Below are 14,303 nucleotides of genomic sequence, written 5' to 3'. Positions count from 1 at the left end.
TCATTGTGGAATTGCTTACTGCCCAGGCAACATCCTGAAAAGCCCCTTCTACACTTTCTCTCATGCAATCACATCCATTCTACAGTGCAGCATCCACCCCTGCACACAGTATCCCAGCTGTGGTCTAACTAATGTCACGTACTGCTCCATCATCACCTCCTTTCTCTTGTCCCAAATATACTGGGTAAACAAAACAATTATCATATAAAAAGCCCAAACTGAGTTTGTGTCAAGAAAAGAAAGATTCCTTTATCTCTTACTATGTATGAAACATAACTGGTGTTAATTATCAGTTGCTAAAGCCCCATTTAATATGCTGTTTCCTACTTCGACTTTTGCCTAAAGACAACACTTTGAAGCTGAAAATAAAACAAATTGCTGGAGAAACCCAGTAGGTCTGGCAGCATCTGTAGGGAGGAAACAGAGTTAATGTTTCGAATCCAGTGGCTCTTCACCAGAACGCAAGTCTTTCCGAAAATTTCTCTTTGTTTCAGATCTACAGCATCCAGAGTTTCGTGTTTTACTTGAAAGCTGAAATTTAGATTGCATGGATAAATGATTTAGGAACCAAAGCACATTCCCAAAATTCCTTCAAATAAATGAAAGCTTCTTCTGCGATTTATTTTTCCTCAAAAGAGAAATGCTGAGATGTTGTTAGCAATGTGCCAATGAATTTATTTACATAATAATCACTTCAGAACGATATCCTAGATTACACAATTAACCAGATAATACGTGCATATTTCTGGAACGTTTTTCAATAAATTGGATAACATCAGCTAGAAAATGTGACGAAAGGGAAATGAAATCATTTATGGATACAGAGCATGCAAAGCAAACAGATTATTTAAAATGCTCTTTGCGGAGACCATAGACAGCATGCATTTGGATCTCCTTGTTGATCTTTAACTACAGATCTAAGATGTTAGTTATTTATGCTAGTCAAGAAAGAAAAGAATAGAAATATAAAAGGACGTGAACTCTAACCAACGCAAGCTAGAAAATACTGCAAAACACACAGCAAACTTAATTTTTTAAATACGGTTGTGTCAGGTAGTGAGAAAATAATTTCAATATAAAGAAAGGGTTTGTTCTGGTAACATTTGGTCAGATGTTGATTTTTTTGTTTACAGGAAAATTCTTTAAAGTGAAATTGTGGGCAGCACAGTGGCTAGCACTGCTGCCTCACAGAGCCAGAGACCCAGGTTCAATTCCCGCCTCAGGCGACTGTGTGTAGTTTGCACATTCTCTCAGTGTCTGCGTGGGTTTCCTCCAGGTGCTCCAGTTTCCTCCAACAGTCCTAAAATGTGCAGGTTAGGTGAATTGGCCATGCTAAATTGCCCGTAGTGTTAGGTAAATGTAGGGGAATGGGTTACGCTTCGGCGGGTTGGTGTGGACTTGTTGGGCCAAAGGGCCCGTTTCCACACTAAGTTCTCTAATCTAATCAACTGTTTATAAGTTCTTGATCTCAAGGGGAATTTCAGGATATATTTAGAGATGGAGCATTCATGATCTTCTGAAGTATAGCATTCCAAAGATTCACAATTCTTCCTCAATTTAGTCTGAAACAAATCACTCCCTTATCTTTGCACTGTGCTCCCATGTTCTAGCTTCTACAGACATGAGAAACAGGCTGTATCTAGCATTTCAAACCCCTTCAAAATAGTGTATATTTTAATGAGACCACCTTATTTTTCTAGGCTCCAAACAAAATCAGTCATATTTATTCAGTCTATCATTGGACAACCATCTCATCCCAGGGACTAATCCTGCAATGAACTGCCTCCAACATAATTATATCCATCCTTAAATATGGAGACCAAAAATGCACACAGTATTCCACTAAGGTGTGGTCTCAACAAGTCCTGTATAATTATGGCAAGGCTTCTTTGTTTTCGTACTGCAATCCAATTGCAATAATGGACAGCAAACAATTTGCATTTCAATTTGTTGATATACTTGTGCACTAACTTTGCGTTCCTTGTTGCCAAGTACACCAAAGTCGCTGAATAATCGATATTTTCAAAATTCGCACTTGAAAAAATATTGTTTTTCCATGTTTACCAAAGAGAATAATCTCACGCTCACGTTATACTCCATCTGCCATGTTATTACCCACTCATCCATCTATATCCCATTGCAGCCTGCATACTCAACTTACAATTCCATCTAGTTTGTATTATCAGAAAACCTAAACACGTCACTGACTTTTCATTAAAGGACAAAACTGATCATTGCAGCACTGCAGGAGACAGAACCTGTCAACTTGAAAATACCTCATTTATGCCTGCGTTATCTTGCTTTCAGTCTATTAATCAACCCTCCATTAATGTTAACACAGCACCTCCAAATCAACAAGTCCTTATCTTACCCAATAAAATTCTGTATAGAACTTTAATCAAAAGCTATTTGGAAATCCAGGATTACTCTATTTACTGGTTCCCCTTTTACTACCCCACTAATTACATTCCCAAAAAATATTTTAAAAATTGTCAAACCTGATTCACCTTTCATAAAAACAGTTATCAGGCTTCCCTAAAAAGAGATTCTGGTGCCTTCCAGATGACAGACTAACTGTAGTGCCCAAGTATCTCCCTCTTGCCTTTTTCAAATAGCAGTGTTACATTTATTTATAAACCAGGACTACCTCAGAATCTAGGGAATTTTGGAAAGACAGAGTGAAGGCAACCATTGTCTCTAAACAGATCTTGTTAGAACATTAGATCCTGGAGTTTGATCAGATTTTAGCTTCTCAAGCACAGAGGAACCTTGATTATCCTAACAACATGGGTGGAGAGTACTTTGTTTGGATAATTGAACACAGGATAACACCGTTTAGCCAAGCGTCAGGACCATGCAATCTTGCTGGATAATCCGAAATTCAGATAATCAAATGCTGGATAATTAAGGTTCCACTGTAGTGTTTCCTCTGCCAATATTAATTACCTTAATTCTCTCTTAAGTTAGACACTGTGGCAACAGAATAACAAACTTAAAGTATTTCATATAAAATTGTGAAACATTGGTAAGCTTGCAGATTTTCATTTCATTCACCTTAATCGTCTTTGCACAGCAATACTAAAATATATGGAAAATATCAAAATCATTTTTCAAGAACTCATTGACCTCCTGAATTTGTTGCTACTTCTGTTGCACAGTAGAACATATTCAAAAGCAGTGCTCCACTCATTTCCCATTTTCTTTTATCCACAGATAAAAGCCAAATAGTTTCCTCACGTTTAACAAAATTTTGTTTCAACTATTTTTTTCATGTGCATCACAGGGATTGTGCACAGGTGTCAAAAATGTTCCCTGGTAAACCATTACTCCCTTCCCATTGCCGCCTTGTAATCATACTTACCCAGCAAGAGTGATCGATTTCTGAAAGCTTTCTGCCCAATTTCCACTCAACATTGCTGCGAAGTAACTGGAGCGAGCACAGAGGATAGCCCTGGAACAGAACACATTAACAATCCAAACTCTGCAACATTTGTTAATTTTAACAAGTTTTTGTAACTATTTCATATTTTTTTTTACAAAAGTTAAAAATAGCACATCAACCTGACTGGACTCAACTGAGGTTGTGTAATGAACTCATTGAACTCATAGAAGCAGAAAATATACAATTTGGTGACTTCTTAGTGAAGCAATAAAAACACAAGATGAACCAACACTTCCGGAATTTCAAAACTGTTACACCATATCATTAACAGGAAAAGTTAATACCTGGATCATAATTGGAAAAGGGAATGAGAAGCAAAAAGGACATGCCTCTTCCCATAAAAAGACTTGGTTTTCTCAAACGAATTCCAAAATGCTGAAAAGTAGACATTTCAGTCATCCAAAGTAGTCTATAAAATTTGAATGCTAATGAGATAGACGAACAAAACCATGGTAATATTTCATGTAGCAAAATCAATTTCTTTGTGTACAACGTTGCAATATGGGTGTACATATATACACATACACAGAACCTCAATAAAGAAAGACTTTGACATTTAGGTTCAATTACCTCTATCAATATATTGGTAAGAAAATAACACAAACACTTCATGCCTGTTTGATAGCAAATATGCTGGCATAATTAATTGTACAATACCTGTGTGCATGAAAAGTTCTGTTCTCAACATGAAGGGTTATGTCAGGACAACATCCTTTCCGATATAGGGATAAGAGATCAGCACCCAGTATAGATGCTGGCTCTGGTGCAGAATCATCTGTTCCAGAGAAGATATCATCAGATGTTAAAGAGTTAAAGCATTAAAAACATAGGTTGCTTTTCTTTTTGCGAGCTTGGTTTCAAATTGGTTGCTGCAGTCCATATAACAAATCTCCCAGTAAACAGTATAACCCATGCAACAAAACAGCTGAGACCATATTAAACTTTCAATTGAGATTAGATTAGAAAGCCTTTTTCCTAGTTGTGGTTTGTGCCACTAGCCACCAATAACATCACTACATAATGCAAGTCCCATTCAGATCATACTGCCCTGTAGGATTGACGAGCAAGGACGGATATTCTATTTTCACTTGGCAGCCTGAAGTCAATTTGGGAGAAAAACAGGAATAGGTCTCAAGGTCTGAGAGTGTCCTCTGCCATCCAATAAGAAAACATTTCCACTAAATTCTCTGAATCCTTGAGATCACAACTTGCAAAATTGTCTAGCCACACCAAAAAAAATAAGTAGCAACATAATTGAACACTTGCAGGCAAACCTCGCATTTCGGCAGTTTTAACCTATTTTCAAACGAGCTCTGCCACTCTCAAATTTCATCAATCACAGGAGCTCTCAGGAAGACCTATTGCAGATATAGAGGAGTGACCGTAAATGAAGGAACCGAAGAACTAGGAGCAGAAGCAGACAATTCAGCCCTTCTTGCTTGCTCCACCACCTCAACATGACAACCCTTAGAGCAGTTCCAAAAACTAAAGCTTGGCAGCATTTCATAAAAGGCATCCACTGGTTAAGACAATTTTCCACTACTTTTAAAATTTAAAATTTTAAAATATTGGCCCTTCATGAAGGAATACCCCTACCTGTTCATAGACAACTTTAGTTATAAATGGAAAGCAAAAGCCAAGACTCATGCAATTTCAAGCATTCAAGAAAAGTTAGGAAATGGCCAAGGTTAGAATGAAGCATAACTGACAAAATAAAATGGAAAAGTTATTACTTTGGCTGTTACCTACCACTGGATAGAACCTCATCCGCTGCTTCGGTTTCCTCAGGCATATCAAACATTGCTTCAGGCATATCATCTTCCAACAGGCTTGAGGTCAACATCTCTTCATTCATTTCCAAGGTCTGATTATCAGGAGGAAAATTATTAAATGGCAGATATCTATCACTACTGCTCATGCCCAAATTATGAAAAACACTATTGAGAGAGCAAGTTTCTTCAGTCTTTAATCCTCCTCGATTGGGCTCTTTGTTCAAGAGCAGCTCTTCTTCAAGATGGTCTACTTTTCGATCTGCTGTATAAATTTGCCTATTACAGAATAAGAAGGGGAAACAATTTCACCAACTGTTTTCTGGAAAGTTTCTTTCTAATAACGTCTCTCATAACATTTGTACTTTTTTTTTCCTATTCATCCAAAGACATCTGGAATATATATCATACAAAATAATTAACACAACGGTCAGCATTGGTAACACGGGTGAGAAATAATTCGCATGTCCCCAATAGATTCATTTATCAGTGCCCATAAGCAAACCTGGATGAAGAGAGTAGGTAAAGCACATAAAAGGCAACTCCCTTGATCACATTAAAATTCATATTTATACATGCATTTCAGTCATTGGGATTTTCCATCAAACTTTGCTTCCATGGGAAATTATAACAATTGTAGAAATGAAGCAAAATACTGCAGAGACTAGAAAATATTAAAACAGAATGCCTAAGATCTGAAATGCAAACAGCCAAATTTTCCATCTGAGCTATTGTATATATCTGTATGTTGAGTCTTTTACAAATATCTAGAGTGGGGATTGTTTCCTTCTGTGTTCATGTCTCATCTGACTCACCCCAAAAGCAACATGAGCAACCTGCTATTACCCTACTTCTAGGTTATAGTCCAACAGGTTTAATTGGAAGCACACTAGCTTTCAGAGCGCCACTCCTTCATCAGGTGTTTCAGAGTGCTGCTCCAAAAGCTAGTGTGCTTCTCATTAAACCTGTTGGACTATAACCTGGTGTTGTGTGATTTTTAAACTTTGTACACCCCAGTCCAACACTGGCATCTCAAAATCACCCTACTTCTATGTTGCTATAATTTGTCTAAAACATGGTTAATGCAATAACTGAAATTAAAAGCTAAAGCAATGGTCTTGATAGTATTCATTGCAATTGGCTACCTATTGAGCCCCAATGATATTAAGGGACTAAATTAACAGAGCTGCCAAACCCAAGGAAACAGATTAAGGAAACAATTAACTTCAGTAGAGATTAATCTGGATCATTAATTTCAGAGTTGTTCAACAACCCTATTATTTAACTGTACGGATAATTGTATTTAAATGTGGGATCAAGTTCAAATGAACAATAATCCTAGCTGACCATTTCAAATCAGGAATATCCTTAATAATGAACTGCAAGACAAATTTTTAAAATGTAAAACCAAATTCCCAACTACAGGATTTTATTTTCTGCAATACTGATTACATACTACAACTTGGAAGTTTAAAATAACATCTTTTAAAAAGTTGTAAATCTTTCCCTTGCATGTTTTCTGAATGAGTCTGAGATTTACAATAGCTCTTCTAGGTCTAGATGACCCTCGTTCACCAGTTTACAAGCTGGAAATTCAAATATTGAATTTCAGACAGTATAGCTTTTTTTTGGTACTTCACTCTTAGTGGTGCTGTATTGTAAGTCTGTAAAATGGAGTTCAAATATCTGCTGTCTCTAGATGCACGAGCTACTATGTATAAATAAGCCTTGCAAGCTGATCACTAATTTATGTCCCATCGCCAAACTCCCTATTGAGTTATAAAGCTGCTCAATGGCAGTAAACAACATTCAGTTTCAGGATGCACATATCGGATTTATTTAGCACTGCAGCTATTACTGCCAATGTATAGTTACTTGCAGGGTTCCCTGAACACCACGACTCCCATAGACTTCCCAGAGGAAATCAAAATGTTAATAGAAATTGCTTCCTATGTATTGCATTAATCTTCTGCAACTACTTTTCCCAAAGTAAAGCAAAATAAAATGCTTCCAGAACACAAATATGGAACTGCAAATGGGAATTCCCAAGTGAGCTGATTTTGAAACAACAATAACATTTTAGACAGGGAAAAAAAAAACTCATCTTAAGAGTCCGCAGAATTTTTATAACATTAAAGGGATTTAGCAACATAAAGGTTTTATAATCCCTGGACAAGGTAATATGAGTGTCCCAAGGTGGAGACTGACTCGTGATCAACTCACTTCAAACTAAACGTTGCCACTGGAGCCAAGGATAATACTTATTGCCTTCCTTGCAATCCTCCCTGCTAGTGATCAAGGGAAACCTGGTTTTTAAAGTGCAGAGATGAAACACAATAACAGCAGGTCGGGTTGTGAGCACATGTCTGACCTATGAAACTTTCAAGCGGTCCCTCAAAAGGCAATGGACTTCTGGTTAGAAACAGAAACCAGGAGTAAGAGTAGGCCATTCGGCCCAACAAGCCTGTTCAACCATTCAATGTGATCTTCTCACTTTCGCCCAAGACCCCTTGATCAACATTCCCTCTAGGTTGAGTAACCAGATAGTTTCATACCTTTAAACTCTCAAACAAAATTATTCATTTTTCTTCAATATATTCAGCGACAGACTCCACAGCCCTCTGTGGTACAGATTCACCCTTTGAGTGAATAAATTTTTCATCTCAGTACTAAATGGTCTACCCCTATATCCTGAGACAGGGCCCTCTGGTTTTAGGCTCCACAACCTAGGGAACCATGCTAACAATAATATAGTTCTGTTTTTCACACCCAAGTATATAAAACTCACATTTACCCACACTGCATTGCATTGCATCTGCCACACGTTTGCCCATACATTCAACTCATCCAAATTCTCTTGCAGCTTCCTCACATCTCAGCCCAGTTTTATGTAGTCAGCAAATTTAGAAATGTTGCATTTGATCCCCTCATCCAAGTCATTTATGCATATCATGAATAGCTGGAGACCAAGCACTGATCCCTATGGTACCGCGATACTCATTGCTTGCCACTGGGAAAAAGATCTATTATTCTCACCATTTCCTTTCTCTCAACTAATTCTTAATTCAAACCAATACATTACCCCTAACCCACATACTTTAAACTTTGTTCATTAAACTCGGCAAGGTAATTTAATAAAAAGGTCTTCTGAAAATCCAAATATACCACATTCACTTGTTCTCCCTTATCTATTGTACCAGATATACCCTGAAAAATTCCAGTAGATTTGTTAACCATGCTGGCAATGCCATTATGCTTTCTAAAGGTTATCACATCTTCTTTAGACTTTTTCCCCACACTACTGATGTTGGGCTAACTGTTCAGTGTTTCTCTCACTCCCATTTTAAGTGGGGATTATATTTGCCATCATTGAATCTGTTGGAACTGTTCCAGCAGCCATAGAATTTTGAAAGACAACCATTGCTGCAACCGATACTTTCAGGGATGTAGATTATCAGGTCCTGGTGATTCAACAGCTGCCATTAATCCCATTCGTTTCCATAGCACCACTATCTTCCTCACACTTGCCTCAATAATAATTCCCTCAACTCAACCCTACAACTAGCCTTTTGGCTCTCTAACATTTCTGGAGATGTATGTATACCCGGTTTTGAGGATAGAACCAAAGTATGTGCTCAATTAAGACATGGGAGCAAAACATTTAGGCCATTTAGACCATGGAGTCTGCTCGGTCATTCAATCATGGCTGATAAGTTTCTCAACCCCATTCTCCCACTGACCTTTAATCCTCAAGAACCTATCTCAGTCTTAAATATACTCAATGACCTGGTCTCCACAGCCTTTTGTGGCAATGAATTCCATAGATTCACCACTCTCTGGCTGAAGTTGTTTCTCCTTATCTCTGTTCTAAAAGGTCTTCCCTTTAATCGAAGGCTGTGCCCTCTGGTCCTAATCGCTGCTACCAATGGAAAGATCTTCCCACCATCTACACCGTCCAGACCATTCAGTATTTTGAATGTTTCAATTAGATCCCCACCTCATCATTCTAAACTTCATCAAGTATGGACCTAAGCTTTTTATTCCTGGGACCGTTCTCATGGATCACCTCTGAACACGCTCCAATGTACATCCTTCCTGAGATATAGGGCCCAAAACTGCACACAATACTCCAAATGTGGTCTCACCAGAGCCTTATAGACCCTCAGAAGTACATCCCTGCTTTTATATTCAAATCCTCTCAAAATAAAATGCCATAATTGCATTTGCCTTCCTAACTACTGACTCAACCTACAAGTTTACCTTGGGAGTTCTAGTCCAGGATTCTCTCAAGTCTCTTTGCACTTCAGAACCTTCTCCCCATTTAGAAAAATAATCCATGCCTCTATTCTTCCTAACAAAGTGCATGAACTCACATTTTCCCACATCGTACTCCATCTGCCACTTCTTTCCCCGCTCTCCTAACCTGTCCACATTCATCTACAGCCTCCATGCCTCCTCAATGCTTCCTGGCCCTCTACCTATCTTTGTATTCATCTGCAAATTTAGCCAGAATGCCCTCAGCGCCTTCATTTAGATGTATAAATAAAGTGAAAGGTTGTGGTCCCAGCTCTGAGCTTTGCGGAACACCACTTGCCACCCTGAGAAGGACCCTTTTATCTCCACTCTCCGCTTTCTACCCGAGAGTCAAACCTTGCCTCTGACACCATGGGCCCTTATCTTACTCAGTAGCCTCCTGTGCAGCACCTTGTCAAAAGCCTGTTTGAAGTAGAGGTAGATAACATCCATAGGCTTTCCTTGGTTCAACCTGCTGGCTACTTCAAGAATTTGTCAAGCATGACCTCCCCTTGATGAAACCATGTTGACTTTGCCCTATTTTAATCACACACTTCCAAGTATTCAGAAATCTCATCCTTCACAATGGATTCCAGGATCTTACCCACTATTGAGGTTAGGCCAATCGGTCTGTAACTTTCAGTCTTTTGCCTTGCTCATTTTTAAACAGGGGTGTCATGTTAGCAATTTTCCAGTCCTCTGGGACCCTCCATGATTCTCCTTATTCCTGAAAGATCACCATTAACGCCTCCACTACCACTTCATCTCTCTCCCTTAGAACTCTGGGATGTAGTCATAGTCATAGAGATGTACAGCACAGAAACAGATCATACGGTCCAACTTGTCCATGCTGACCAGATATTCTAACCTAATCTAGTTCCACCTGCCAGCACCTGGCCCATATCCCTCCGAACCCTTCCTATTCATTGCAATTATACCAGCTTCTATCACTTCCTCTGGCAGCTCACTCCATACATGCAACATTGAGTCAGTACGTTGCTCCTTAGGTGTCTTTTATATCTTTCCCCTCACTCTAAACCTATGCACTCTAGTTCTGGACTTCCTCACCCCAGGGAAAAGTCTTTGTCTATTTATCCTATCCATGCCCTTCAATTGTATAAACCTGTAAGGTCACCCCTCAGCCTCCGACGCTCCAGGGATAACAGCCCCAAGCTTATTCAACCTCAAATCCTCCAGCCCTGGCAACATCCTTGTAAATCTTTTCTGAACCTTTTCAAGTTTCACAGCAACCTTCCAATTAGAGGGAGACCAGAATTGCATGCAATATTCCAAAAGTGGCCTAACCAACGTCCTGTACAGTCGCAACATGATCTCCCAACTCCTGTACTCAATACACAGATCAATAAAGGAAAGCATACCAAACGCCTTCCTCACTATCCTATCTACCTGTAACTCCACTTTGAAGGAGCTATGAGCCTGCACTCCAAGGTTTTTTTGTTGAACAACATTCTCCAGGACCTTATCATTAAGTGTACAAGCCCTGCTAAGATTTGCTTTCCCAAAATGCAGCAACTCACATTTATCTGAATTAATCTTATCAGCCCATTGGCCCATCTGATCAAGATCCTGTTGTAATCTGAGGTAACCTCCTTCCCTGTCCACTACACCTCCAATTTTGGTGTCATCTGCAAACTTACTAACTGTACTCATTATGCTCACATCCAAACTATCTATATAAATGAAAAGTATGGACCCAGCACCAATCCTTGTGGCACTCCACTCATCACAGGCCTCCAGGCTGAAAAAACAACCCTCGACCAGCACCCTCTGTCTTCTACCTTCAAGCCAGTTCTGTATCCAAATGGCTAGTTTTCCCCATATTCCATGAGATCTAATCTTGCTAACCAGTCTCCCATGGGGAACCTTGTCAAATGCCTTACCGAAGTCCATACAGATCACTTCTACTGCGCTGCCCTCATCAATCTCTTTGTTACTTCTTCAAAAGACTCAAATCAAGTTCATGAGTCAATTTCCCACGCACAAAGCCATGTTGACTATTCCTAATCAGTCCTTGCCTTTCCAAATACATCTAAATTCTGTATCTCAGGATTCTCTCCAACAACTTCCCACCACTGATGTCAGGCTCACCAGTCTATAATTCCTGGCTTGTCCTTACCACCTTTCTTAAATAGTGGCACCACATTAGCCAACCTCCAGTCTTCCGGCACCTCACCTGTGACTATCCAAGATACAATAGGGAATCTAATCTAAATATCTCAGCAAGGGGCCCAGCAATCACTTCCCACAAACAAGAGTGGCAGAAACATTATTTCTGACTGGATTGACATGGAAGCTAGGAATATTGGATGCCAAAGTCCTACTTTTTGAAATGGCAAACTGCCTTGAAATGGCTTTGGAAGGGGGCGAGTTGAGTGAGGTTCCAAGACTCCACCTTTAATTATTTTATTCCTTTTGTTAACAACTTCAAAATCGCACTATTGTTAGATTTTTTTGTGACAAACAATTAGATATCAATCACCAATATCCATCTGGTCCAGGTGATTTATCTACTTTCAGGCCAGTTTTTCTAGCACCTTCTCCTTGGTGATGGCCACCAAGCTCAGCTCTGCCCCCTCACTCTCTTGAATGTTTGGGATATTAGTAGCGTCGTCCAGTGTGAAGAATGATGCAAAGTATTTCAGTTCCTCAGCCATTTCTTTGTTCACCACCACTATCTCTCCGGTGTCATTTTCCAGCAGCCAATGTCCACTTTTGCCCTTTATATATTGGAACTGGAATTGGAATTAGAAGCCCTACAGTGTAGAAACAGGCCCTTCGGCCCAGCAAGTCCACACTGACCCTCTGAAGAGTAACCCACCCAGATCCATTCCCCTTTTACTCTACACTTCCCTCTGACTAATGCACCTAACCTACACATCCCTGAACACTATAGGCAGTTTTGCATGGCCAATTCACCGAACATGCACATCTTTGGAGTGTGGGAAGAAACCAGAGCACCTGGAGGAAACTCACGCAGACACGGGGAGAATATGTAAACCACACACACACACACACAGTTGCCCAAGGCTGGAATCAAACCCAGGTCCCTGGCACCGTGAGGCAGCAGTGCTAACCACTGAGCCATCGTGCCACCCCATATCTAAAGGAACTCTTACAGTCTTCCTTTAAGAACAAAAGAAAATTACAGCCCACAATAAAGGCCCTTCGGCCCTCCAAGCCTGTGTTGATCCAGATCTTCTATATTACTGGCTAACTTACTCTCATTTAATCTGCTCCCTCTATTTCTTTTTTTCTTGCTGTCTGTTGAGAAGTTTGCAAACTTCCCATGGTTTCCCACTTCACCATATTATATGCTTTATTTTTTGCTTTTATGCTATCCCTGACTTCCCTAGTCAGCCATAGTTGCCTCATCCTCCCTGTGTTTAGATGAGAGTGGTGCTAGAAAAGCACAGGTCAGGCAGCAGAGCAGGAAAATCGATATTTCGGGCAAAAGCCCTTCATCATCCTCCCTGTACCATGCTCCTTTTTCCTTGGGATGAATCTCTGCTGTGTCTTCTGAATTACTCCCAGAAACTCCTGCCATTGCTGTTCCACTATCTATCCTGCTAGGCTTCTCTTCCAGTCAATTCTACTCAGCTCCTCCTTCATGCCTCCATAGTTGCCTTTATTCAGCTGTAATATGTTACCTCTGATTCTATCTTCTCCCTCTCAAATTGCAGAGTAAATTCAATCATATGATCACTTCCTCCTAAGGGATCCTTCACCTTCACCTCCCTTATCAAGTCTGCCTCATTGCACAACACTAAATCCAGTATTTCCTGTTCCCTAGGGGGCTCCACCACAAGCTGGTCCAAAATGCCATCTTGTAGACTTTCCATAAATTCCTCTTCTTGCAATCTACTACCAACCTGATTTTCCCAGTCCATCTGCATACTGAAATCCTCCATGATCACTGCAACTTTGTCTTTTCTATCTCCTGGTGTATCTTGCGCCCCAAGATTGTTCTACCACAACTTTGTTCCCCTTTTTGATAATAATTTGTCATTACTAATTTTTCTCTATACATATTTATTTGAGATTTTATGGTCAATTTCCATATTCACTTCAACTTTACTCTCATTCTACAAGTTCCCTTTCTTGATCAAAACTTTTGCCCTCTTTTACTGAATTCTAAAATGCTCCCAATAATCAGGCTGGCTTCTTATTCTATCAATTTTATATGTCCCCTCTCCCTAATTTCTTGTGTTTGCTTATGGTTGACCCACCTTCCCTCTTATCTTGCACCAGACAGGAAAGAACAATTGTATGTGTGAATTACAACATGTTCTTTAAATATAAACCAATGCCTTTCCACAGTCAACCCATTTTGCAAGGTTTGTCAATTCATCGTTATCAATTTGCGCCTCAGTTTCTTTTATTAAGGACCCGACTACTTTACTCCATTTTGTGAAAAATTCTAGCATATTATAGTCACACTTCCCCAGGTGATCCCACCAAAAAAAAAGATAATTAATTATCAGTTAATTAATCCTCTCATTTGCATAACACCCAACTTGTTCTGATTTCTTCTGTAAGCCTTGCCTTATATCTCCATTACTATTTGACAGCTTATAGATAACCCCCAATGTTTTCTGCTCCCCGCTGTTTCTTGTCTTCACCCATACAGATTCCACATTACAATTTCAGAGCCAATATCCATCCTCACTATTGCATTGATTTGTTCCTTTACTAACAAAGGTTTACTTACCTCCTCTCATTTTTGTGTCCTTTCTAAATACTGAATAAGGCTGGATGTTCATTTCCCATTCTTATTCACC

The 14,303-nt window shown here is 39.5% G+C and overlaps 1 protein-coding gene across 3 annotated transcripts in view; it reads right to left on the bottom strand.

Moving 5' to 3' along the window:
* btbd8 (BTB domain containing 8) overlaps positions 1–14,303 on the bottom strand; it is a 104,784-nt gene that overhangs the window by 68,774 nt on the left and 21,707 nt on the right. For all 3 annotated transcript variants that reach the window (XM_087990447.1, XM_043698782.2, XM_043698783.2), the window contains exons 4-6: positions 5,192–5,490; positions 4,100–4,217; positions 3,362–3,451 (exon numbers count right to left, since the gene is read on the bottom strand). In XM_087990447.1, coding sequence (XP_087846573.1) covers positions 3,362–3,451; positions 4,100–4,217; positions 5,192–5,490 — 507 coding nt within the window. The remainder of the gene's footprint in view (positions 1–3,361; positions 3,452–4,099; positions 4,218–5,191; positions 5,491–14,303) is intronic.

This window comes from Chiloscyllium plagiosum, unplaced genomic scaffold, assembly GCF_037043375.1.
Source record: "Chiloscyllium plagiosum isolate Xiang-an unplaced genomic scaffold, Cpla_swu_hap1 HiC_scaffold_9, whole genome shotgun sequence".
Classification (NCBI taxonomy): Eukaryota; Metazoa; Chordata; class Chondrichthyes; order Orectolobiformes; family Hemiscylliidae; genus Chiloscyllium; species Chiloscyllium plagiosum.
This window is presented reverse-complemented; position numbering and strand designations above follow the sequence as displayed.